This window comes from Channa argus, chromosome 19 (genome assembly GCF_033026475.1).
Source record: "Channa argus isolate prfri chromosome 19, Channa argus male v1.0, whole genome shotgun sequence".
In the NCBI taxonomy this organism is placed as follows: Eukaryota; Metazoa; Chordata; class Actinopteri; order Anabantiformes; family Channidae; genus Channa; species Channa argus.
In genome coordinates this window covers 17,042,659-17,066,623 of record NC_090215.1, presented here as the reverse complement: position 1 = coordinate 17,066,623, position 23,965 = coordinate 17,042,659, and the positions used below count along the sequence as shown (strand labels likewise).

The following is a 23,965-nucleotide window of genomic DNA, read 5'->3' as shown; positions in this document are numbered from 1 at the left end:
ACCTCTGCACATCTTCACATCTTCACTTTACATCTCAGTCAAGTTACTGACCTGTTGCCAATTAACCCATTTAGCTGTCAAATGATCCTCCATTTTTTACTTTTCCAGCCTTTTGTCGCCCTTGTTCCAACTTTTTTAACATGTTGCTGCCATCAAATTCAAAATGAGCTAATAATTTCCATTAAATGGTAAGAGTCTTAGTTTGAACAACTGTTATGTTGTTTATGTTCTATTGTGAAGAAAATTTGCAAATCATTGCAGTCTGTTTTTATTTAGGTTTTACACATCTTCTTACAAATCAATTGGAGTTGTATAATGCTGAATATAGCACTTTTCCTCTAATGGAGCACTTGCAGTGTGTTATTGCTTTATTGGCAAATGCCTCTTCTACGTCTGTGACTAATCTTTAAATGTAGTCCTCTCAAAAATATTCACTTATTGTACTTCGTTGGCCCCTAAAATTCTAGTTTTGGAATTGGAATTTTGTTCAATCATTATGGATTATTATTAATGATCTGATTACTTGTCTAATTACTAATTATTTGTTCTCTGAAAGTCATCAGACAGTAGCAAAATAAAAAAAAAGGTTTCAAAGTTTTAACTTGCTCTTTTCTATAACTAGAGTAAAAATATTTTAAAGCAGATGTTTTCATAGATACATTATACCATGAGCCTCAGCTTGCAAAGGCCAAGCACAGGCTGAAATTGTATCCTCTGTGGAAATATCCTGCAAATTTTTTTTTTATACAGCCCTTTTCAAAAAAAAAAAAAAAAAAAAAAAAAAAAGCCTGATTTTAATAATCAAATGAAAGAGACATATTTGGTTTGTGCTTGTTAAACCGGATGCTGCACTTTTGCAAACCGGGAGCCTTCATCCGTGTTTAGCACATGCTACATTACCTGTTCATGTCGTCCACTCCATCCGCTGCAAAGTAGAAACTCTTGACCTTGGGGTGACATGCTTTGAAAGCACTAGAGAAATGTTGGGGAAAAGCGTTGTTTTTGCAGGAAAACATTAGGACATAATAGCATGTGAACTGCTCATGCAGTACACACTGTGAATATGCAGTAGAATTGTTTTCATCAAGCACTTACTACTTCTTGCGACATTCACTGGCTCGGTCAATCTTAAACTCCGGAAGACTGACAAAACCCTCTGCCTTCTCATCCTGCACAGAAAGAGATGAAGTAAGAAAGTGGGAAAGCTGAAGAGAATTGTTAATGGATAATTACAGTTTGTATTTCCTATAAATGTGGCCACTGAAGCTCTGTGGATCAGGCTAACTTTGCACTTGGCACCTCCATTGTGGAGAGTTGAGCAAATAGGGACTCACTCACAGCATCATGTATTAGGGCAAGCTGTGAACGCCTCCTACATGTTTCCAAAAAAGCTTGATATCTAAATGATTCATTTCAAACGCCTTTGTCTGACTGGAAATAAACACAGAAAGTAGCTGCCTGATTCTTGATTAGGGCTAACTGCTGAAGGATCCACATCCACCTGCACATAGGTTGGTTCACATGTGTGAGGCAGTGAAGAGCTCGGGTAAGTCGGGAACAATAGAGCCAAAAAATTTTTACTCATTATAGCAAGAGGCTTTGTGCTGGGGGTTACCGTGTAATGACTTGCATTTATTTGTATCAACAACAAACCAGATGCAAATAAATTTGAATAGCATAACCTCCTTATAAAACAGTTATGGTCAATACTATGACACCGCAGAATTATCAGTCATAGGATCGAAGTCAGTGGGATTCATCATGCGGGAACAGCTAAGGAGCATCATTTGTTGAGTATAAATCAGAGACAACTAGAAGTTTGAAACAGTAAAAATTGTTTGCAAAACTTTAATTTTATGCTTATACAGTTTTTCACTTGACAAAGTATAATATGATAGTATAAGATTTGACTTCAGGGACTTTATATGATGTTCTCTACTATTGTCATGAAGCAGCAACACACAGGTGTGGATATATCGAAAATAAAAGCATGTGAACTGCTCATGCAGTAAATACTGTGAATATGCAGTATAATTGTTTTCATCAAGCACTTACTACTTCTTGCGCCATTCACTGGCTGAAAAACTTGCAGAACTCAATAAAAGTTCTGCAAGTTTTTCTTCTTTAATGCTATGAATTATGCTATAACCTTTAGGAAACGTTCCTCTATAAAGAATATTTTTTTCTATATCGACTGGCATTAAAAAATTCAGATTACGGGCTACAAGGAGGTAGGAAAAACAACAACAAAACAAACTTACTTCCTCGTTGATGTACCAGTACAGGCAGTTGTCCTTAAGAACAAACCAGTACTTCTTCCATTTTTGAGAAAAGTAACCTTTTGCATCTCTCTTTCTCCACAACCAGCCCTCGCAGTCTCCTCTGCCCAGCGCCTTGCAGGAAACACGCCTCCGACTCAGGGAGGCCAAACCTCGTCCTGGAACAACACACGGTCAACAATTTAATCGCAAAACCGAACTGAAAGAAAGCACGAATTGAAAGGAAAAAGGGAAAACAAGTGCATTGCTGACACCGATTGTACGGAGAGAACGTGCTCCTGAGTCTTTCATAGCACTGTAAATAAAAGCATTTCACAAAATGGCACATTTGAATGCATTAATAATTCTTGGGAAGAGTTCAGTCTCTGGGTCTGATATCCCTGCAGCACTGCAGTAAGGTAAGAGGTTTTTAATAAATGTTGCCTTTTTCTTCTGGCATAAAAGCCCTGTAACACTTTTCTCAGCAGGCTCCTCTTTAGAGATTACCAAGGAAACTTGGCTCCAAGCTGAGGACCAATAAGAAATTGTTATTGTGCTGTGTCAAAAGTTTTATAGCTTTAAAGGGAAACTCAATTCTATAATGCATTTGTTTCTGTAGCAATGGGAGTGGTGGTGTACAGCCCACCTTTATAGGAAACAACTTTGCTTCAGGGTGCTAGACGGATAAAAAAACTAAAGCTCAACATGCTTTGGTTATGTGAAAAAGAGAAACTGTGCAGTCAGTTAATAATATATATATAATCTGATGAAGATGATCAGTCATTTAGAAAATGTGCTCGCAAAGAGCAATAATTTATTTTCTGGCTCTAAAATGGTGAAAAGACATTCGTTTTAGAAAACCGGGATCGTCTCAGCATAGAACAAAGAAGTAACCGATATTCATTACCTGGTTGATAAAGGTGCTTCTGGCAGAATTAAAGAGCGTTAATAAATCATTTTTAATCACATTCATTTTGGAACTTAATTGCTGTAAACAAACAAAGCCGGCGCGGGGAAAACAGAACGTGCAGATGGAGCTTAAGCTTTTAGAGTTTCTCACAATGGCAGATGGTGAAGAAAGCGACAGGGCAGTGGAAGAAGAAAAATTACTTCCAACATGTTGATCCTCATTAGTGTGGTGAAAGGAGCAAAAGGTTTTTGTCAAAGAGGCAAAGTGAGCGAAAGCAGCGACTTGGAAGAAACGCTATCATCTCACAAAATGGGTTGAAAAGAAACTTACATCACAACTAATTATTCAAACCATTGCATCATTTGTTCATGGATGCAGAACTGGATCTTTACACTAACCCGCTTTCACACATTAACAATTGTTGAATCACTGGATTTTCAAAAGGCGACTGTTTATCTGGACTAAATGTACAGTGCGTAGCAAATGGATGGACAGCTGCCTCGACTGCAGTTCAGCTTGGACTCTTCAAAATCTGTGAAATGAGCAGGACGTGTTAAAATGCAAATACAGTGCTTTTTCTTTCTCCCTCTCTCTCTCTCTCTCGCTTGAGCAGAGGCAGAAAATAATGACAACTCCAGTAGGTTATATTCCTAGCTGATATAGATTGCTATAGTCACTACCACAACTGTGAAATGCTACGGCAGGCATAAATAGAGGCATCAACTCAACACCTATTCAGCTGCAGTACTGCATAAATTACTACACAAAACTGAAATAACTAGCGCCGAAATGACTAAATGCTAATCGTTGCCTATTTTGATGAACAGTTTACGGCTTACAGCCAGTATAAAATCCCCAGCTCCTCAAAAGTGAGGATTTGCTGCGTACATCTTATCTTCATCATTCGAAACCTAATATTCACGGACCATTTGGACAGTGGGTTGAGTAAAATAAGCAATTGGAAAGGATTTATGCCAATTTATTGGTTTAAATCGTCTATTAAATTACAGATTATTGATGATAAATCTTGAGTAACACTGTCACAAATATAATATTCTTATTGCTGCCAGCCCTATAGGCAGTGTAGCATCAGCATCTCCTACAAATCATGTTATTGTGTGTGATTAAGTTTAGGCAACTACAGAACTTTGGTTAAGGTAACAGAAAGACTGTGCAGTACACGAAGATGCTAAGTAATAAGAACTTTGCAATTCTATTCTAGGCAGAGACAAAACAGTACAAATGATAAACTTACAAGTAATTGTTGTTGTAGTCTAGTATCATAATCGCTTAGTCAGATGAATTCGGAAAATGTGAAATTTGCATTCAAGCAAGGATATAATCCACCAAATACGGAGAAATCATGACATTGCCATCTCGGAACTTTGGTTTTCCATGAAACTTTCTCGAAAATTTACAAATTCCAGACACAAACAGTGTTAGTAAGATAGATGTTTGGACTCAAGCTGCAGCTGCTCGTGTTTTCACACAGCATCCATTAGTTCTGCATCCCTGAGAGAGAGTGAAAAAGTGAAGGACCATAACTTGCAAGCACGTGGTATCATGGTAGCAGTTCTGGCTCATGCTGTGGCAAGAAGTGGAACTGAACAGGTGATTTTTTTTTTTTCCTGCTTACCTTTATTCTTCTTCCTGTTCTTTGTCTGTAGAGATGAGGACTGTTGGTACGTCTGAGAGAAAGAGAGGGAGGGGAAGAGGAAGAGCAGGGCTGTCAGGGTGAATCAGTGGCCTTTGTTTGCAGCAAAGAATCCTGGGATATAAAAGATGGCAGACCTTAGGGAGCGGAGGAGACAGAGAGAGGAGCATACAAAAGGAAACTCTTTCTCTCCTTATCTCTTCACTCACACACATGTGGGGACGGAGAAGTCAACCTCATGGAGGACTTGACTCTCACTCACGCCTCTAAACATAGAACAGAGACAGCAAGGGTTTGGAGGCAACAGCGGCACAATAGGAGATTCAGGTGATGGAAGAAATGTGAGAAAATAGGACTCAGATGTCACAGTGATAAAAGCAAAATGTGAAGGACAAACCTTTAACCCCGCCCACTTCTCTGACACCACCACTCTACACATTGCCACCGAGTCATTTAGTTAGTAATGCGCCACAACGTGAGAATTCTTTTTGTTGACTTTTTGGAAAACTTTGTACGTTAGCATGAAAATAAGACATTAGTGGGTGAAAAATTAACTAAAATAAAATCTGTTATTTAAGTGCTTAACATTATAAACCCACTTATATTTAACATAAACAGTATTACATGAATTGACATTTCTGCTAGTTTTCAGATGGAAATTAAAGAATTTTCCGCTAAAAACTGAGGATGAACAAATCAATCCGCAGTTATCCTGCATACTCTATACTTTCCAAAGACTAGGCCTCAGATTTTCACTATATTCTTCCTACCACATCATTTGACACTTTTTTTTAATAATGAGTAGTTTGTTTAAAACGTTCTCCATGTCTGCCACAGGTAGTACCAAAATGTGAACTCGTTGCTTGGAAATGTCGTATTGAATTTACAGCCAAAAAAACGTTAAGTTTGAAAAAAACGTTTAGAAAGGTTCCAGGAAATTAGTATACACAACACGTTACAGCTATGGCTCATAACCAGATGCACGGACATTAACTCACAATAGATTATCCAAAATAATCATATGATACAAAAGTTTGATTCATACCACATGTAAAAATATATAATATCATTGTATAATCTGAGTATTAACACACCTCATGCAGTACCTTTTCCTAATAGTATCACAAGCTCACATTTGACATGTGACCTCTCTCGACAGGTCAGATGGGGCAACAGACCAGCTCTGATGTCACAATGTTACACATGTCACAGCCTGGAGCTGGGCCATTCACAGCCCCACGCTCAGCAAGACAGATGACATGGGCCCGCCCACACCCACCGAAACGCCATCTGCCATCACAGCGTACATGCACACTGTAAACACACACGCCAGCACGGGCACGTAAACACGCACATGCAAACCCATTTAATTTCCAATGAGATGCTGTCAAGATGTATAAGGTCACTGCTGGCCAAAACTGACTGTCTGGACAGGAGAGCATGGAGCTCAGACGGACAGGCAGGGTGGACACATGTCATGGCAGTGACAGGGGGGAATAACGAGTCAGCATTCGCTCAGATCACACGTCACTGCAGCACTTTTCATCGAGGATAAAAGATAGAATTATTATAAACTTTTCTCTTCAAATCTTAAGTCCCGGCTATGCAAACATGATGGAGAGCAAGAAGAGATTATCAAACTTTCTACAAGTTTTCACATTGAGGCAGCAACTGAGGTAAAGCTCAACAAGTTTCATAACCGTGTTCTCCAGTGTTCTCCATTACAAACTTAGAAGATAGAGAGAGATAGAGAGATAAGACTGATAAATAGATAAGATCGATTGATCTAAAAAGTTAGGGATATTTGACTTTCAGGTGAAATTTAATTAATTTAATTTGACCTTCTTTTTAATTCACATCTCCAATGTTTCTGTACTTATTGCCTAACATGCTGTTCTCTAACAAGGTGAAGCAAACATCCATCCCTGTTTTAAGAATGGATGTTTGGTTAATGGATCATGTTTGATTGGATGGATCATGTCTGATCTATGAATCAACCGCAAAACTTTCTGCTTCAATGACAGTATTGAAACAGTCCTCTTCATCAGGCTGTTCACGTTTAGACATCATGAGACCAAAACGACACCGAACAACGGACAGGTTATTGAGACACGGACATTTTTCGTTGTGGTGTACCCGCCGCCGTTGTTAGCTTTTGTGTCAATAAATTGTTTTAGCTGAAGTAATTGACATTTTCCAAGGTTTTTTTTCATGCTTAAATTTAATGGATGATTATTTGGAAAGGACTGATAGGATACATACCAAGTCTGCAATCTCTGATTGCTTTTATTGTTGGAGAATATGCAGAATATTCTTTAGGTTACTCAATTAATGCTTAGTTTTGGAAAGTTAAAAACTGAGAAAAATGCATCTCCAAATTTCTTTGGGGCCACAACAATTTGCAAGCTTTATATTAAACATTCAATCATCATCGCATTCAGCAAACGAATACGGCACTTTGCCGGAAAGAGATTATGTCTTGTAATTTTGCCTAAAAAATACCTGAAACCATAATATATTTTGTAGATGATCGGCATAAATTTTCTGCTGACAAAATGCAGAAAATTTAATTTAGGGAATTGCAAAAAATGGCCTCCAAACAAATTCACCAAAAAAGACGTTATATTTGTACAAATTAGGCGAATCAGTTCTGTGTTAATGAGTTGTACAGGTGCTGGCTAAGACAGAACACGATGGGCTTAATGCAATGATTGCGGCCTCCTGGATCCAGCTACATATTTAATGTACAAATATGAAAAAAAAGGTCAATTCAAATGGGAAAAAGAAAGACCAACCGACTAGCATTAGGCCTTTAAACTCAACACCTACACATTTTAGCACATAGTCATTTAAATAATTGTAATTTAATTGCACCTTGCTGTAGTTTTAAAAAAAAATAAATAGTGTAACAGATCAAAAAGCCTTACGTGATAAATGGAGGCAGAGTCTCTGGGTGGAGAATCCCTCTGGTCTTTCTGGAGGACGTAGTGCGATGGACTTTGGCTGTGATGGCTGCGCCTCTTGCTGCGTTTGGCTGTGTCCCCGGACTGTTTACCTGGACGAGCTGTGTGGGAGGAGTAGTCGTCAGAGCCAGTCCTCTCGTTCCCACCGGACAGACCCACGTAGCGCATCAGTGAGGCTTCTTTGGAAACACACAGTAAAATCAACGAAACATGTCACAAGAGTCACTAACTACTGTAACTGTGTCTGCAGCTTCATGTTGTTGTACTGAGCCTCAGTTTAGTGTTTGTTGTCATCAAGAGATTCCTTGTCTCACTGAAAGTGTTTTGGGTTAACTCAGTGTGAAAGAGCAAAAAAATATATGTAATAAAAACATAAATCATAAAGGTCACGTCAGTTAGTGATTCAACTACATTAGACAATTAGTTTCAGATAGAGAGTTTGACCTTTAATCACAGCATCTTTATTGGGCTGTTATTCTGGAAACATCTGAGCAAAATGCAAATGTGAGTATGGATGTTCCCAAAGTTGTCACCTCATAAAGCAACTTAAAAATGCACAAGAAGCAAATAATAGAAGGTTCGTGGTTGATGTCCCTAAGTGGGCAGCCTGACACCAGTACCAGCCAGTCTACAGGACACTATTAGAAACCCAGGCGTCTAATTTGTGCAAATAACACAACTGAAAGTATGTTTTGTAAGGCTGGACTTTACTGTCCATGTGGGGCAAAATTGTCTCGGCTTCATAACACTGTTAAATAAACGAAAAAATAAATGGTCTTTAACGATAAAAACAACCAAAAGTCTCAACACAAGTGACTCATTTTGTTCAACCACGTTTTTCCAAAACCAATACAATAATCCGCATTCCCAACCTATTTTTGTCTGTAATAGCATTGCAGATGTGTGTGTGTGTGTGGTAATGGTTGAGTCTACGCTTACATTGCATTTAACTTAGAAAGTTCTCTTCTTTTTAAGTTTGGTCATTATGTGACCTTGAGTGCAGCTGCGGCTCAGGAAGTAGAGCTGGTGGTCCACTAATTGCAGGATATCTGGTCCAACACACAGCGCTACATGTCAAAGACTCCTGTGGCCCAGGCCAGCGTCTCGCGTGGCAGCTCCACTGCCACCAGTGTGTGTGTGAATGGGTGAATAAGAGGCACACATTACACATGCAGTGAAGGTTTCCCTATTCTCCCCCCTGTTACAGTTTCTGGGACAATAATTGTCGCTGATTGGGGGACGTTATCTGTAGTCCAGCGAATACACTCAGTCTCTTTCATGTTTTTAAACTTCTCTTCAACAGGGAGGAACCTCAGGTTTCCAACCTCTCTTTCTCCACGGTTTTCACCCTCCTGTCCTTCCCTGGTTGCTAGGCAGCGGCCAGAGGAAAGTGAGACACTAAGAGGAGCTGCTGTCAGCATTGCCATGGCAACTGCGTGAGTGATTCAGGTGGAGGTTAGAGAAAATAGACTTTTTTTTTCCCCTGTTTCGCCCCCTCCTCGTGACTCTCTTCCTCTCTAATGCTTTTATTTTCCTCCCTTTCATTTTCTCTGCCTTTGTGCCAACTGTCTACCTTTCTCCCCTTCCCTTCTCATCCCCTCTTATTTCATTTCTCTGTGATGCTAATCACACAGAATTAGAGAAAAGGATGGAGGCGCATTGATCTCAACACGCTGATCTCTTCATAATACAGAGAGGCTGGAATATTTAACACACTCTAACAGCCTCCTCAGGAGGTGCACACATACATATGCACTCCACACGCCACAACTCACCTCTGCGGCTTTCTCTGTTGAGCTTGGCTGGGTCTTCGTAGTCGCCCACCCAGTTACACTCCACAGGCATGGAAATGGGCCTCAGACGTCCTACAAAAAGACACACAATATCAAAACATTTAGATTTGTTTAAAACCGACTGACAAGGCAGCAAATAAAAGACCCGCAGCCACTTTCTTCTCATGCATCACGTGATAGTTCGAGTTTTTATCTATAGCACGTGTAATATGCTCCCTAACATCTGATACTTTTTAAACTTCCTCCACACAACATTTTATCATGTTCATTCTTTGTGCAGCTGTTGCCCTTATTTTTCCTTTTTTTTTCTTTACAGGTCTTATTGGGTTTTTGTTGTGTTCATTTTTATGCTGGCTTTGTACAAAAAGAACATTTCCTATGGGACAATAAAGGATTTTCATCTCCACAGTGGGATTTTAAATACCGATTTGTGCCATTTAGGATTCTGGAAAAAATGTTACTTCTTTTTATCTACAAGTTCCATCAGTTTCTAAAAGCTTGCGTCAACCAACGCTGGGCTGGCAGGTTGATTCATACCCTCATGGCTGTTTTGTTTTAGTTTTAAGTGGCTCAACAGCGCAGAATGAGATTGAACTCAGTCCACCCCTCTCTCACACGCTCTCAATCATGTTAAGAGTACCGTATGTAGGTGTGGTGCAGTAAACAGGCTCCTCCTCTTCTCGCCGGCGAGACTCTTGATCCAGGAAGGAGTTCGGTGACTCAGAGCGTTTAGCGATGCTGACGCCACCATGGTTACGAGATGCCTCATCACCAGACAAGGCTCCTGTCTCATCTCTATGGCAACAGCAGAGGCAGATTTGCCGGCAAACAAAATGCACATCAAAGTAAGAGCTTATCAACAGTTCTTGTTCATGGTGAGTTGATGCCAGAACACACTCACGCACAGACACTATATTACCTAGGTGTGTATGGCTCAGCAGGTGGAGGGGGGATGTAAAGGTCCTGGAGTGCGGAACTCTTGGTGGGTGTGCCTGAGGGTGTGGCTGAACTGCTGCCTGGACTTCTGGTTGGCTGCAACAAGTGAAAGTGGATGTTTTTAGGACAATTCATCTGTGTGTGTGTGTTTAATAAACACAGGTTTCTTACAGATCTCTTGCATCAGTCTTGTTGTCATGAATCCCACTCTGGACTCTGTTTATCCTCACCCTTGACCATCTCTCAGATCCTTGCTGCCAGCTTCTGTCTTTGGACTTTGTTTCCTGAGGTTTGGTTTTTGGTTTTCCCCATGTGTTATTCGTTTTTATTGATCCTGATCTTTTTGCACTCATGCTCCAGAATTGTGACCCCCGCTCTTGTTTAGTCGGTTAATTTTAGTATCCAAGCTTCTGTTTGCACAGTTTTTTTTTTTGACATTGTGTTATCTTTCTTCTGTTGTTCCCTGTATGCACACCGCCTTAGTTTGTTTATTCTTGGCCCTTTTAGTTCTATATCTACGCTCTTGTTTGTATTTGCCATTTTGACAGAGCGCTCGTCGGCTGCGAGTCTACACTGTCCGCATCACTCCCAGAGGCTCTTGTCACTTTCGTGTTTTACTTTAGATTCCACTTCCCACTTTCTCTCCTGCATATTTATCCCCTTGACACAGAATTTGTATTCAGTTCTGGTTCGGGTTGTCCTCGACTTTTCTTACTAATATATTGTTTCATTCATCCGTTGGTTATTTCTTGTCAGACTTTAGTTGTATTATTCCATGTTAGGTCTTTGTATAAATGTATGCGTAGCTGATTTACTTTCCCATAGTTCAACTTGTCCTGTTCATGTTCAGTTTTCTAACTCACGTAGCCTTTCTTCTCTTCAGCTTCCTAATTTCCCCTTGACATGCTCGTATTTAGTCAGTCAGTCTAGTTTTGTCTATGTGAATTTTGACCTCCTTTTGATTTTTAGGTGTAGGTGTACTGTAGCTGCCTTGACTGCATGTTCATTGCTGTTACTTATTAAATAGCTCAGCTCAAATTCACATTTTGTACCCAAATTAAATAAGCTGCATATTAAGCCATTTATTTTAGTGAATGTATAGTTTATTATATCCCATTGTTCTGTTACACATACAAAACACTTGGACCAACTGACACATCAAGCTGCAAATTTAAAACTGGAACATTCTGAGACACAACCAGAACTAAAATGTCTTGTTATAACTAAGGCCACTTTCTTTTGTGTGTTTGTAAAGGTGTCTTCTTTGTGTGAGTTTGTCACGTTTAGGATAGTTTTATCAACTAAATAGGACCGAGTCCTGAATGCTTTCCCCAAAACTGCTCAGGAAAAAAAGGTTGGCCGGCTGTTTTAACCTGCAAACTAAGGGATTTGTACAAAGAGGTTTAGATGATCTGGGCAGTTTACAACATGTTTCACTGCTTATAATTTGCCCAGTTGGACTCAACTATATTGCTGTGTTCCCAGATCCTAGCAGTTATCTGGTGCCTGCATTGTTGTCTTCCAACACAGATAATGGCCAAAACCACAAAAATAAGACCCAAGTTATAATAAATTCCAATTATCCTTAAAGAATCTGATTAATCTTGGCACAGATGACAGTAATGGAGGGTAGAGGAAAACTGTTTTCCTTTGTGTTTTCTCCTGATTTTGTAGATAATCAGTGTTAATTAGGGGGATACATTTCATCATTTGTGGGAGCACTGGGAATGTGGGTGGATGGTGCCATCAATTTTCCCTTCCCGTTCACTCCAATGCATTTCGGCTGGCAAACAAAACCATGCTGAGCCACAGCACCCTGACCTAATTACACGCTTTGGCTGCAGTTGTACGGGGAGAGTGAATGCTGTGGGGAATTATGTGGGCCAGTGCAGCACTTTAATAAAGTCTATAAAAGGTAGAGCTAGTCCCACCTGCAGAGCCAGGGGTTTCCAGCGCATGTTTTTCAGCAGCGCAGGGGCGGAGCTGAGCGTGCTCTGTGGACGCTTCTTCAGGGTCAGGGACACGACGCCTTTATCAGCCCTCAGAGAGCCGACCAGGTTACGTAACTGCCAGCCCACCTGTGGAAGGAGGAAAGTAGGGTTAAAGCGAACAGTGGGCTGCTGGAAAACAATCCCATAAAGATACTAAACAATACAGACACAATGCAATTTATAACAACCATTTACGTTCAGCATGAAGTTTGAATTCTGTCCACATCGTGATTGGATCTTGTTTGCTGAGCCTTCTGTGCAAAGCAAGTGGGTGTGGAGGTGGTAAGACTATCTATAGCGCTTTCATGTGATGTAACCTGCCCTCAATTTGAAAACAAAGCATCTTATCATATATCTTTCCACATTTTTAGCCACTATCTACACAGCCATGCAAACAGTGCGTGCTTGTGAATACATAAACTGGCTGTTAAAATAAAAACAATCTGAGGTCCTTTGCGACTTTTTTAGTCATCAGTGCTTCGTGGGGAGATAACTTTCTCATTAAGACAAACAAACTTGATTTAAATTGCATTTCCTGCATTACCTGAGATCTGATTATGGGGCAGAAGGAGGAGCAGAGATAGTTGGAGCATCTAATTACACTAATTGCTATGCGAGATGTATCTACTGACCCCCTTGTAGAAGCTGGGTCCTATGACCACTGAAAGTTTACCTTACTGTTATGATCTTCTGTCAGATAGGAATAGGCATGTTTTTTGATATTAACAAACCTCCAGTGGCGGGTGTTTTTATCAAAATACAGCACAGATCTTTGAGCGGCTTTTTAGGAAATTCACTGTAGCCCATCAACACATGCAGAAGTTGTGGAGCAATGATAAAAATTAGCTACCAGACAAATGTAAATACAATAGTCACTCTGTTTTTGGTCTCTACCACCACCTGCTGAAACCTCCAAGCTCTGTAGCTGCTAAACACTCCCCTACGTGCTATAATGAATAGTCCTGCATTTAAAATCCTTATGGAAAGTCTGTAAAGGACAGATTTAGAACATATACAGTAGAACACACACACACACACACACACACAAAAGAAACCCACCACGGTCTGGTGATTGACTTGAATGACTTCATCTCCCGCATGGATCTTCTTACAGCGGTCAGCTGGAGACTACAGAGCCACAGAAGAAACACAGAGAAAAAGAACTGAAGACTATGAATTGATCTGCTTTTATTGATCTTTACATAGAGCAGGGAAGTTTCCTAACAAAGTGCACTGAAATAAGCTCTAATACAGCAGGGGGAACGGTGTGCAGAGTCATCCCTATATGGAAGCTGATACGATGTTTATGATGAATCAAATGTTGTCAGCTTTGCAAGTATTATAACAATCATTAGGTTTCCTATACCCAACTAACCCCTGTGTGGTGAGGAAATATGACATTTAAAAAATTGAATTCACTGCAGAGCTGTTGTATTGCATAGCGCCTGTCTGTACTTTAGTGTGTGAGATATTGGGTTGCAAGGCTCTCACCCCTTCAGTTGTTCCTGTGATCACATGGAGGCCATCATAGGTTGACTTGATGTACATTCCCTGAGGAACAGAAAAACAAAAGTAGTAACTGAGAGGAATTTTGATCCAGCGAAGTAAAACACGTTTTCTACATGAAAGTGGACGTACGTAAACACTGTTATACCCCTGAGTGTCTAAATAGCAATTCTTTTACAACAGAAATATTAAAGGAGTTTTTTTTTTTCCACTACTATAACGATCAAGTTTGGAAAAACGCTTGTATTTGATGCCTTCTTCCAGTGCAATGACTTGGAAATGTCATCAACCCATATTTTATTCACAACAGAACATAAACAACATATCAGATGTTGTAACTGACACATTTTACATCATTTAGCTCATTTTGAATTTGATGGCAGCACACATCTCCCAAAAGTTGAAACAGGGTGATGGGCAGCATCCCCTGTTCTTTTAACAACTGTCTGTCAACATCTGGGAAGTGAGGAGACCAGCTGCTGGTGTTTTAGGAGAGTCATGCTGAAATATGCAAGGTCTTCCCTGAAAGAGACGTTGTCTTGATGGGAGCTTTTGTTGCTCTAAAACCTCTTTATACTTTTCAGGATTGATGGCGTCTTTCCAGATGTGTAAGCTGCCCACACCATAGGCACTAATGCCCCCCCAGAGCATCAGAGATGCAGGTTTTTGAACTGCTAATAACAAGTCCCTCTCCTCTTTCGTCCACAGGACATGATCTCCATGTTTTCCCAAAAGATTTTGAATTTGGATTCATCTGACCACAGAACAGTTTTCCATTTTGCCAACGACCATTTTAAATAAGCTTTGGCCCAGAGAACATGGTGGCGTTTCTGAATGGCTTCTCGATACAGCATGATAAAGCTATAACTTACATGTGTGGACCTATTTCTGGAAGTGTTCTTGAGCCCATGCAGTGATGTCCAGTAGAGAATCATGTCTGTTTTTAGAGCACTGCTGCCCGAGGGCCCAAAGATCACATGCTTCAAGTTGTGACCTTCGGCCTTGTCCCTTGCCATCAAATTCAAAATTATATTTCCCATGAAATGGTAAAACGTCTAAGTTCCGACATATGATATGTTGTTTATCTTCTACTTCTATGTATAAAAAGCTGCAAATTTTGATTAGTATACTTATTACACATACACAAACTTTCATTGTAATGTTTCGTCGAAATTCATCAGAGAAAAGCTTGAGGAAAGAGATGACTTCTTCATATTGATTTCCTCTTTATGACACATATGGTGTAAGTTAACAGACTGTCATAGACCACCAGGCTTCAAAGTGACAAAAAGAGTTGCTATATCAAAGTAAAAATATAAAGTTTTAGCTCCCCCATTGTGGCACATTGAGTAACATATAAAACCTGAAATACCTCCGTAAATAAACACTAGTGAGGAAACCAGTTTAAAGCGCCATCAAAGCTCAGCTCACACACAGACACAGACAGTCATTACCAGGCCTTCAGAGGTTTTGATGTTGGTGAGGTGAACCAGCTCGAGGTGGGCTGACTGAGAAACCAGCGGGTCTGAAGACACACATACAATGTGCTCGCACACCTCTGACAGAGTCTTGCACTGCAGAGAAGGAGGAGGAAATGAGAGAGGACGAGGAACAATGGACACATTCTTTATCAAAGCAGGTTCACCAGTGGCGCTTTATTAGAAAAAAGATGAAAACCAGAGATTTTTAGTGTATTTCCATTAAAATGTTTCTTTTTTTCCTGCCGTAAAAGATGTTGCGGCATGTTTCTGTATTAGATGTTTTCTGTAGTTGTACTGAGGAAAATAAACGTGCATTGAGTTTTTTTTGCCGAAGATTTCCAATTAAAATAAAATAAAAATAAATTAAACAAAAAAACATTTTCTCTCCTACCACTGTCGCCAATAGTGTGGATTATATCAGTTCATTTTTTTCCAGACATTTGACTCTAAAATAATTGTCCTCCCACCCAAAATAATAATAATAATAATAATAATAATAATAATAATAATAATAATAAAAAAAGTTGTGATGCCTTCACCATTGCAGGCTTCACCTAAAAATACTCCTCACGATGTGCTGTTACAGGTAGAAAGCTGTCAGAGTCAAAAGTGCTGACTCTGTGTTTTCGGAAGAACACAAACTTTTTCTAGGATGCCCAGTTTTAGATTCTTAAAGCTTCACATCTTGATAGCATCTTTATCCTGTCAGAGCGCGATTATAAACAGAATGCGACTCACACATCTTTTTTTTTTAACTGTAGTCGTGTTGACTTGTCATAACTGGGAAGCACATGTGAAACTAATTAATACATTAGAGTCCTGCAATTAGTGACTATATTAAAACCACCTGTGTTTGACAAGTCAAAAGGTTTGCGGTGGAAAACGCCAATTAAACTAGCTGTCGCCCCAGTTCAGGGACCACGAATCCAGGGCGTTTTATTCCCGAAAGAGTTGTTGCTGTTGAATATTTTTTAAATGCCAATTAATTTAATTCCATTCACTTTCACCATAGTGTAATGGACACATAAAAGTAAAACATGGCTGATGCGGTAAGAGAGAAAATACTCCTTGTTTTGTAATTTGGCTGAACCAAGACTTTAAAAAGTCTGTGCAGGAATTCGCAATGTCACAATCTCAACAATTAAGTCAAACAGTCCCTGTGGATTTTGCATGACCTTGCAATTTAAAACATCCTAAAAACATTGCAATATGAATCACTTTTCAAAATCAGGGTTTTTACGCTGCAACAATCCCAAGAAGAGTTTGCGAAATCTTGGAGCTACTGTTTAGAGGAAGAGCTTAGCATTGCGTTAGACAGGACTGATGCCACATTGTCACTATTGACATCACATTGTTTAAATTAGAAGTGATCAATTGGCAAGTTGTATATTCAAGGATTACAAGGAAATGAAAACCCTGGCATACGATTAAATAATAAGATTAATTCAGCTTATAGTTAATAGCATAGTATATATGTTATTGTTTTTCTCCTATTTTTTTTTAAATATTGTCCTAATGCATCATGAAGTTGATGCCAAATGTAGTTAGCTTACTTTAGCATAAAGCTACTAGAAATAAGTTTTAAATTTAATTTCACATCTGCACAGTACACACCTGTAACATCAATTTATCATTTATAAAAAATATTAACATTTGGCTCCAAAATGAGTGCAAACTATAAAATTGATTTACTCAATTACTTTTTTTAATTATTTTTTTTATTTCCATCAATCTTTAAAGCATCTCTGTTTAAGCATTGTTCTGTTTCCTTAAACAGAGCCAAGCTCACAGTCTAAGCTAAGCTAATAATTAACCACATAAACAGAGAGACATGAGTGTGATACTGGTCTTCTTGGCACGAAAAAAAAAGGAGTATTTAGTATAGTATAGTATAAACTATCGTTCTGAAATGCTATTGAAAGCACCACCGATGCTGATTAAAACGCTGGAGCCAGCACTTGAGTTTCTGTGTTTGTGGAGTAGTGCATGAGTGGATATAAGGGATTGTGAGCCATCACCCATCAACACAGAGCAAATAAGCAACAGCTGGCTGAGGAAGCAGGACTCACCACATGAAGGATTTTGTTCTCCGTCTCAAACACCGTACAGTCCTGAGGGATGAGGAGAATTTAATGTAGCGCAAGGAGAACATCCTGTCTTGCACACACTCAAAAAACACAGCATTTCATATTGCTCACCCTGCTACTCTGCTATACAGTTGAGGCCTCACATTACTGAACCCTACACCTGCACACACACAAACACACACACACACAAAACACACCCACACAAACAGATACATTTATTTTTTATTTTTACGCACATCAGTCACACATAAGACAGACTGCGAGGACATAAATAGCTAAGAAATCAAGTCTCAAGTAAAAGGATGCAGCAAGCAGAGTCTGAGGCGGCTGCATCCCACCCACACACACTTACACCGTTCATTGGGGGATATGACAACCCACAGCAGCTCCCGTGTAACTCACACTTCAAGTAGAAGAGAATAAGAGCTATCAACCTTCGCAAACACACACACACACACAACAGTTCCACACACCTGCTGTACAATGGTGGTGAGCTCCAGGCAGAGCTGAATGACATTATTTCGGGTTACGGAGTAGTCTGCCACTGCAGCAAAGGGAGACCTGGGAGGAACAGATAACACACCAGTATGTGTTATAATGTTTCTTCTGTAATAGATAATATACAGAGCACATGCACAGGAGCACTGTTGTAGAGGGAAGATGACACGCGACAGACATGTACACGCACGCACACCCTGACACATGAAGCCACATAAGAATCAATTTATTCAGTCGGTGCTAAACATTTAGGGGACTCATTCGTGGCTGAACGGATCTGAGTGTGCAAGCATTATATGTGAACCGAGTTGTAGAGCTGCGACAATTGGACTCTTGGTCAAAACCAGCATTTAGAAATACTAACCGTGTCTGGGAAACTGCTTCCTTCAACAGTTTGCAGGCCGTGATTGGGTGGCTATACAGGGATGAGAAAGGAGCCGGGGTTTGAACTTCTCCTGCCATCTGCCTTTTTTTAATTTGCTATGCAACTATTTGTGGCACTTTTTAATGCACACTATAAAAGGCTTCCAGGAGAGACTGCCTGTAAATGTGCACCATTATACCCATATCACTTCCCCCAGCCCCTCCATGTAACAGCTGCCTTTTCACTTCACTTCTGAGTGTGGCCATTTGGCTCAGGTAACACTTTTGATTTCCAATGTGGAGACACAGCACAGCATACAAATTAGTTGTTTTTTTTAGAATTACCCAACTCTAACTTCTGTCACACACACAAGTTATGGACCTTATAACCTTTGGACCTAAATAAACTAAATGGGTGGAGTACAGGGTTGGGATCGAATATCACCCCAACAGGTATGCCCCCCACCCAGCCATCAAGGGCCACCTTGGTGCCGGACCCGAGCGTGGATAAAATGGGAGGGTTGGGTCAGGAAGGGCTCATGCCAAATCAACAACCCTCTCAGGTGACCCTTTCACTAACTGTGCAATGACACCAAAAAAATACAATTTGCTATAATGGTAAACAGAGAAAGCAGAAATTCATCACATTCAGAAAGCTAGTAACCGAATATGTGGCTTAATATTGATTTTTATGCTAAATTATCAGAATTGATGGATAATTCGTTTAATTAACAAGGCAACTGTTTTCAGTATTTTTAGTGTTTGGTAATAGAAACGGGTACAAGCAGCTCTCAAATCAAGTCATGAGGAGTAAAAGTAGTGAGTGTTAAAAAGGTAGATTTTGGTTTTTGATTGTGTGGCATAAACTAATCAGTTTAATCTAGTGTGCTGTCAAAATTGACTTTCTTTTGAATCACGCGATTTTTGCAACCTCATTCTTAAAAATATGCCCCTGTTGATTTTACACTCACCAATGGTTAAAATCGGTAAATTGCAAAGACCTAAAAATGTGCAGAATTTAACTCATCTTGACATATTTTTGTATATAAATCTCCATAAATCAATATATGTCAGCCACTTAACTGGAACGGCCAACATAAAAGGTTAGAAATTGTTAAATTAAGTAGATTAACCAACACACACAACATATAAAGCTAATGTTGATGCAGAAAATCTTTCCAAGCTTAAAAATAAACGCCGACACTTACAAAAAATTGTACTTTTGCTTTAGAGATCCAAACTATTTCCTGTCAGGTTTGGGGAGAGTGGAGAAACTTGCTCTGACGTTTTGCTTCTTCAACTGGAAACTGAACACGCTCTTCCACAGAGAGAAGACGACACAGATCCAGTAAATCGATGAATGAAGCTACACTGGTGAACCAGCTAAATGGGCCAATAGTGTTCTGAATGCACCAACACTTCATACTGACTACTTGTCACTTAAAGCCATGTGTTAGGAAAGCGAAAACCAAGAGATGCACTTTTTTCAGTGTGCTTTTTTTTAAATTGCAGTACAGTAAATAATCTTTTTAAAAGAGTGTTAAAGCACTTTGGAGCTTCTTGTGCTATTCGCCACTGGCATTGTCAACTTCCAATGTCTTCAGCATGTTTGCACGGTCAAAGTTTCCACTGAAGTGTGCACATTTGGTTTGTTTTCATAAATGAGAAAAAGTGAGAAAAAAGCCTTTAAAAACTAGTTTTTGTGCAAACACAATGTTTATAAATGAGGCCCAAAGTGTGTTGCTTGGTCTTTAAACGAGGTGCTAATGACTCTACGCACACACACACACACACACACACACAGGGACATAAAACCCAATGCATATACAAAGTTACCCATGTATATAAAGATAATCAATAAAGTTACCACCATAAATTGTGGACCATCAGGCTTAAGGACATGCATTTAATTGCAAAACTCAAGGGATGTACAAACCAACAAAAAATGCATAAAATGTTACTTTGCTTCATTGTTCTAAAGACCTAGATTTAAATTCGGCCACGGCCTCTAGTGTATGCTTTATCGGTAGTGTGTGTGTGTGTGTGTGAGTGTGTGATTTGGGTCATTGTGCTATATATACGCGGCACCTAAGGCTACACAGACTGTTTGCTCACGATCAGGCTCCAACCCTCGAACAACACTCACTATGACACTTGTTCAGTAGGCAGCAGAGCAAGTGCAAAAGCATGTGCAGGTGAGAGATAAATTAAATCTCTAAAATGCCTAATTGTCACCATTTGCATCAGACAACACAAACCATTTCAGAGTCTTAACTTGCTCCAATCTTACTACACACACATGATTCACATATTTTTGGATTGTGTTCGACTTACGCTTTCTGAGCATATTGTGTCTAAAATGTCTAAATTTCAACTAAAAAAATATAGATCCACTTAGAAGTAGAAAAAATACACTCTTTAACTGACTCTATTACTTGAGTGAGACTCAGGTTTTTACGTTTTCTTCAGCCTCATCAAGTGATAGTTGTTTGTGTCTCTGTAGGTACAGTGTGAACAAGACCAGCTAATATTTAATTTGTTTGTTGTTTACTTCTGAAGAAGCGTCTGACAAAATTTGCCCTGTAACTATTATTTTAATTTTTCAATCGACTGTGGGAATTGTAGCACCAAAACTGAGAAACTGAGAAAGAAAGAAACAAAATATCACTAAGAAAAACCCTACAATTAATATTTATGAGTTGTTTTTCCTACTTTTGATAAACATTTTATTATGTACACTCAAGTAGTTTGTTCCTCAATGCATCTCTGCCCACTTTTATAGGGATTATGTCCATATTGGCTAATTTCACTCACTCACTCATTGTTTAAAGAGTTAGTGCCTAAACTTTGCACTGCCATAATAATAATATATTATTTTGTTAAGGGAATAAAATAAATATAATGTCTTTGACAAAACACACACAGCTTTTCCCTAATCCGACACATAGAGTACCAAACAGTAGCTGGCAAGCACTGAACATAATCATCTCATATAGCTCTGTGAAGGTCAAGATCAAAATCATCAAGTGACGCAACACAACAGCATGTTTTATCCGAAAATATCATCACATCCATTTCGAGCTACTCCAGATGCATATTACTGACTCACTCATCTTGACTCAGCGCTCTCCGTCATATCTGGATGAAAATTTGAGGCCTGCTCATTCACTGAATTGGTTAAAAATAGGTTTACAAAACAAAAGAACTACTGGTGTATTCTGAAGGTATCAGCAAAATACGCCGCATGTGAGCCCTGTATTATGTGGCCATGTAATTAATTCATAGATGGTGGCTTTCAAAAGTGCACGTAAAGAGGAAAAGAGGACCTCAAAGAAACAGAAACTCAACTGCAAACTTCAGTCATAGTGGAAGGGCAGTTTTAATTTTCCCCCTGACAGCTGAAAAACAGAAACGGAGGGTTTGCCTTCTGCAGTGTGTATCGATTTGACATCTGTGTGGAGACCAAAATGATGTTTATTACCACAGAGAAAGAGAATCATCAGACACGACAGTGTCAGAGGCAGGAGAAGATTATCTATGCTCAGCCTACGCTGTTACTGTATACATGAAAAGGCTGCAAAATGTCTTCTCAAGTCATTTGGACGGGAACCTTTTTGGAAGGAGTCATCTTTGTGGGTAGTAGCACAAGACAGATTCAAGCCCAACATGCTTGGAAAGAATAACCTTTTCCACATCATTAGTACCCGGTAATGAATTCGCCATCATGCAGCACAAATAAACTTGTTTTACTTGCTCATTTGTTATTCTTAAGCTGTAGAAATCAATTTTAGAACATTGCATTTTACTGAAAGAAAACCTCTGCTGGGATCATATGCATGTTAAATGTAGCAACACACTGCTGGAAACTGCTCTTTTCTCCACACTTCACAATGTAAACATTAAAAGGAGTCTTTGATGAGGTCTTAACACATCCCAGGAATAAAGAGTAACTGCTATGTGGAGTCCATCCTGTTCTTAATGTCGCTTTGCCATTTACAGTTGCATTAGAGTACGTGGGCGACCTGCGTGCGCGCTTGCGTAAGTGTGTGTCAGCTTGTGCAGATGTGGGAGTATGTCTGTGTGTGTTTGAGTGCGTGGGTGGTTATGGCTCTATGCATTTAATGTTTGTGTGCCGGTGCATGCGTGTGTGTGTGTGTGTCTCGATGGCCCAAGGACAGATGTGGGTGCCTGGCATTTTCAAGAACCAGTGTCAAAGACCTTTAGTTCTGTATCTGATATGTGTGTTGTGTGCTGGAGATCGTGTTGAATCACGAACACATGAAGTGACAGACAAAAGAAGAGAGCGAGGGAGAGAGCAAATTAAATGTGAGAGGATAAAAGGTCTGACTTTCAACCGTTTGCAGATGCAAGATTTCAACAGAGGATCATTCATACTCTTTTTCTTGTTTACATATTCAGTATTATATACAGAAGAGATGCAACGCATGATCAAGTGTTTACTTGTTCGGTTTTTAAAATATCACAAAACTGTCCATAATGTCAAACTGAGCCATGCACTTGAATAAATAAAGCGCACAATGACTATCATTTGTGTTTCTGTTTTCTTTAAATAATGTGTCATTGGAATGATCTGAAAATTAGATCCGAAATGAACGAGAAAATGTTTATTTCTTTGATGCATGTGGGTAACAATTTTTGTTCAATTAAGATTTTTTTTTTCTTTTTTATGTTGGCAAAACTGCCATCGTGCCCCTGCTACAGCTTAGGATCAACATAATGAACATGAGGTGATAGCAACGTCATAACAAAGTAGGTACAGTTGGCCCCTACTAGCCATTCAAATGAGGTTGATGTATGTTCATAACCCCTATTCAGTAGCTGGATAAAAGTAAAATCTGGTTCTGAGTCACTAAGGAAAATATTAATTGTATCAAACACAAAAGTCCTGTCCTGAGGTACATCTAATACAAAGTAGAGTTATGGATTTGAGTCACAGTTAAGTTGCATGTGCTGTAACATGAGACTTAAGACTTGTCCTCATGAGACTTGACTCAAACTTTAGATTTGGGACTAAATTTGCAAAATGTGGCAAAAGAAAAAAGGTCTGAGGTGGAATCATGAGGAAACTGTAACATTCCTCAACTTATTCCATAAAACAAAACATAAAGATTTTTATCATCTAAGATTTGACTGTGTCCTCTTCTTCCGGTTTAATTGGATCTAACTGGAAGAAACAGTACATCTAAACAAAGCACCTCCTAACATTTGTGTAACTGAGTTCTCATTTGATTGTGCCCAAAAAATACAAGTTGCCGTTTTACGCTGGTCATTTAAGAAGCCCTGATGTACTTGCTTTCTAACGGCAGTGTTGTTTGTGTATGTCTGCACGATTTAAAAGTTTGGCCGTAAGGTGGCAGACTCGGGCCTAACCATCCATGACCCACAATAGCTATTCTTCATTAAGCTCCTCATTTCCTAAACATAACCAAAAGCCACAGCAACACTTGAGGTTAATTTTGATATCATGACAGAAAAAAAAGAACAACAACTGCATAAATGTCAGG

At 39.4% G+C, this 23,965-nt stretch overlaps 1 protein-coding gene across 3 annotated transcripts in view; it reads right to left on the bottom strand.

The window, feature by feature from the left end:
• The window catches only part of cnksr2a (connector enhancer of kinase suppressor of Ras 2a), a 67,244-nt gene that overhangs the window by 25,504 nt on the left and 17,775 nt on the right, over window positions 1–23,965 (bottom strand). For 2 of the 3 annotated variants that reach the window (XM_067486130.1, XM_067486128.1), the window contains exons 4-17: window positions 18,053–18,140; window positions 17,562–17,603; window positions 15,466–15,585; window positions 13,997–14,056; window positions 13,565–13,633; window positions 12,446–12,592; window positions 10,498–10,610; window positions 10,219–10,373; window positions 9,561–9,650; window positions 7,750–7,964; window positions 4,805–4,856; window positions 2,262–2,437; window positions 1,096–1,169; window positions 901–972 (exon numbers count right to left, since the gene is read on the bottom strand). In XM_067486130.1, coding sequence (XP_067342231.1) covers window positions 901–972; window positions 1,096–1,169; window positions 2,262–2,437; window positions 4,805–4,856; window positions 7,750–7,964; window positions 9,561–9,650; window positions 10,219–10,373; window positions 10,498–10,610; window positions 12,446–12,592; window positions 13,565–13,633; window positions 13,997–14,056; window positions 15,466–15,585; window positions 17,562–17,603; window positions 18,053–18,140 — 1,473 coding nt within the window. The remainder of the gene's footprint in view (window positions 1–900; window positions 973–1,095; window positions 1,170–2,261; window positions 2,438–4,804; window positions 4,857–7,749; window positions 7,965–9,560; window positions 9,651–10,218; window positions 10,374–10,497; window positions 10,611–12,445; window positions 12,593–13,564; window positions 13,634–13,996; window positions 14,057–15,465; window positions 15,586–17,561; window positions 17,604–18,052; window positions 18,141–23,965) is intronic. The other variant, XM_067486129.1, reaches the window with a different exon arrangement.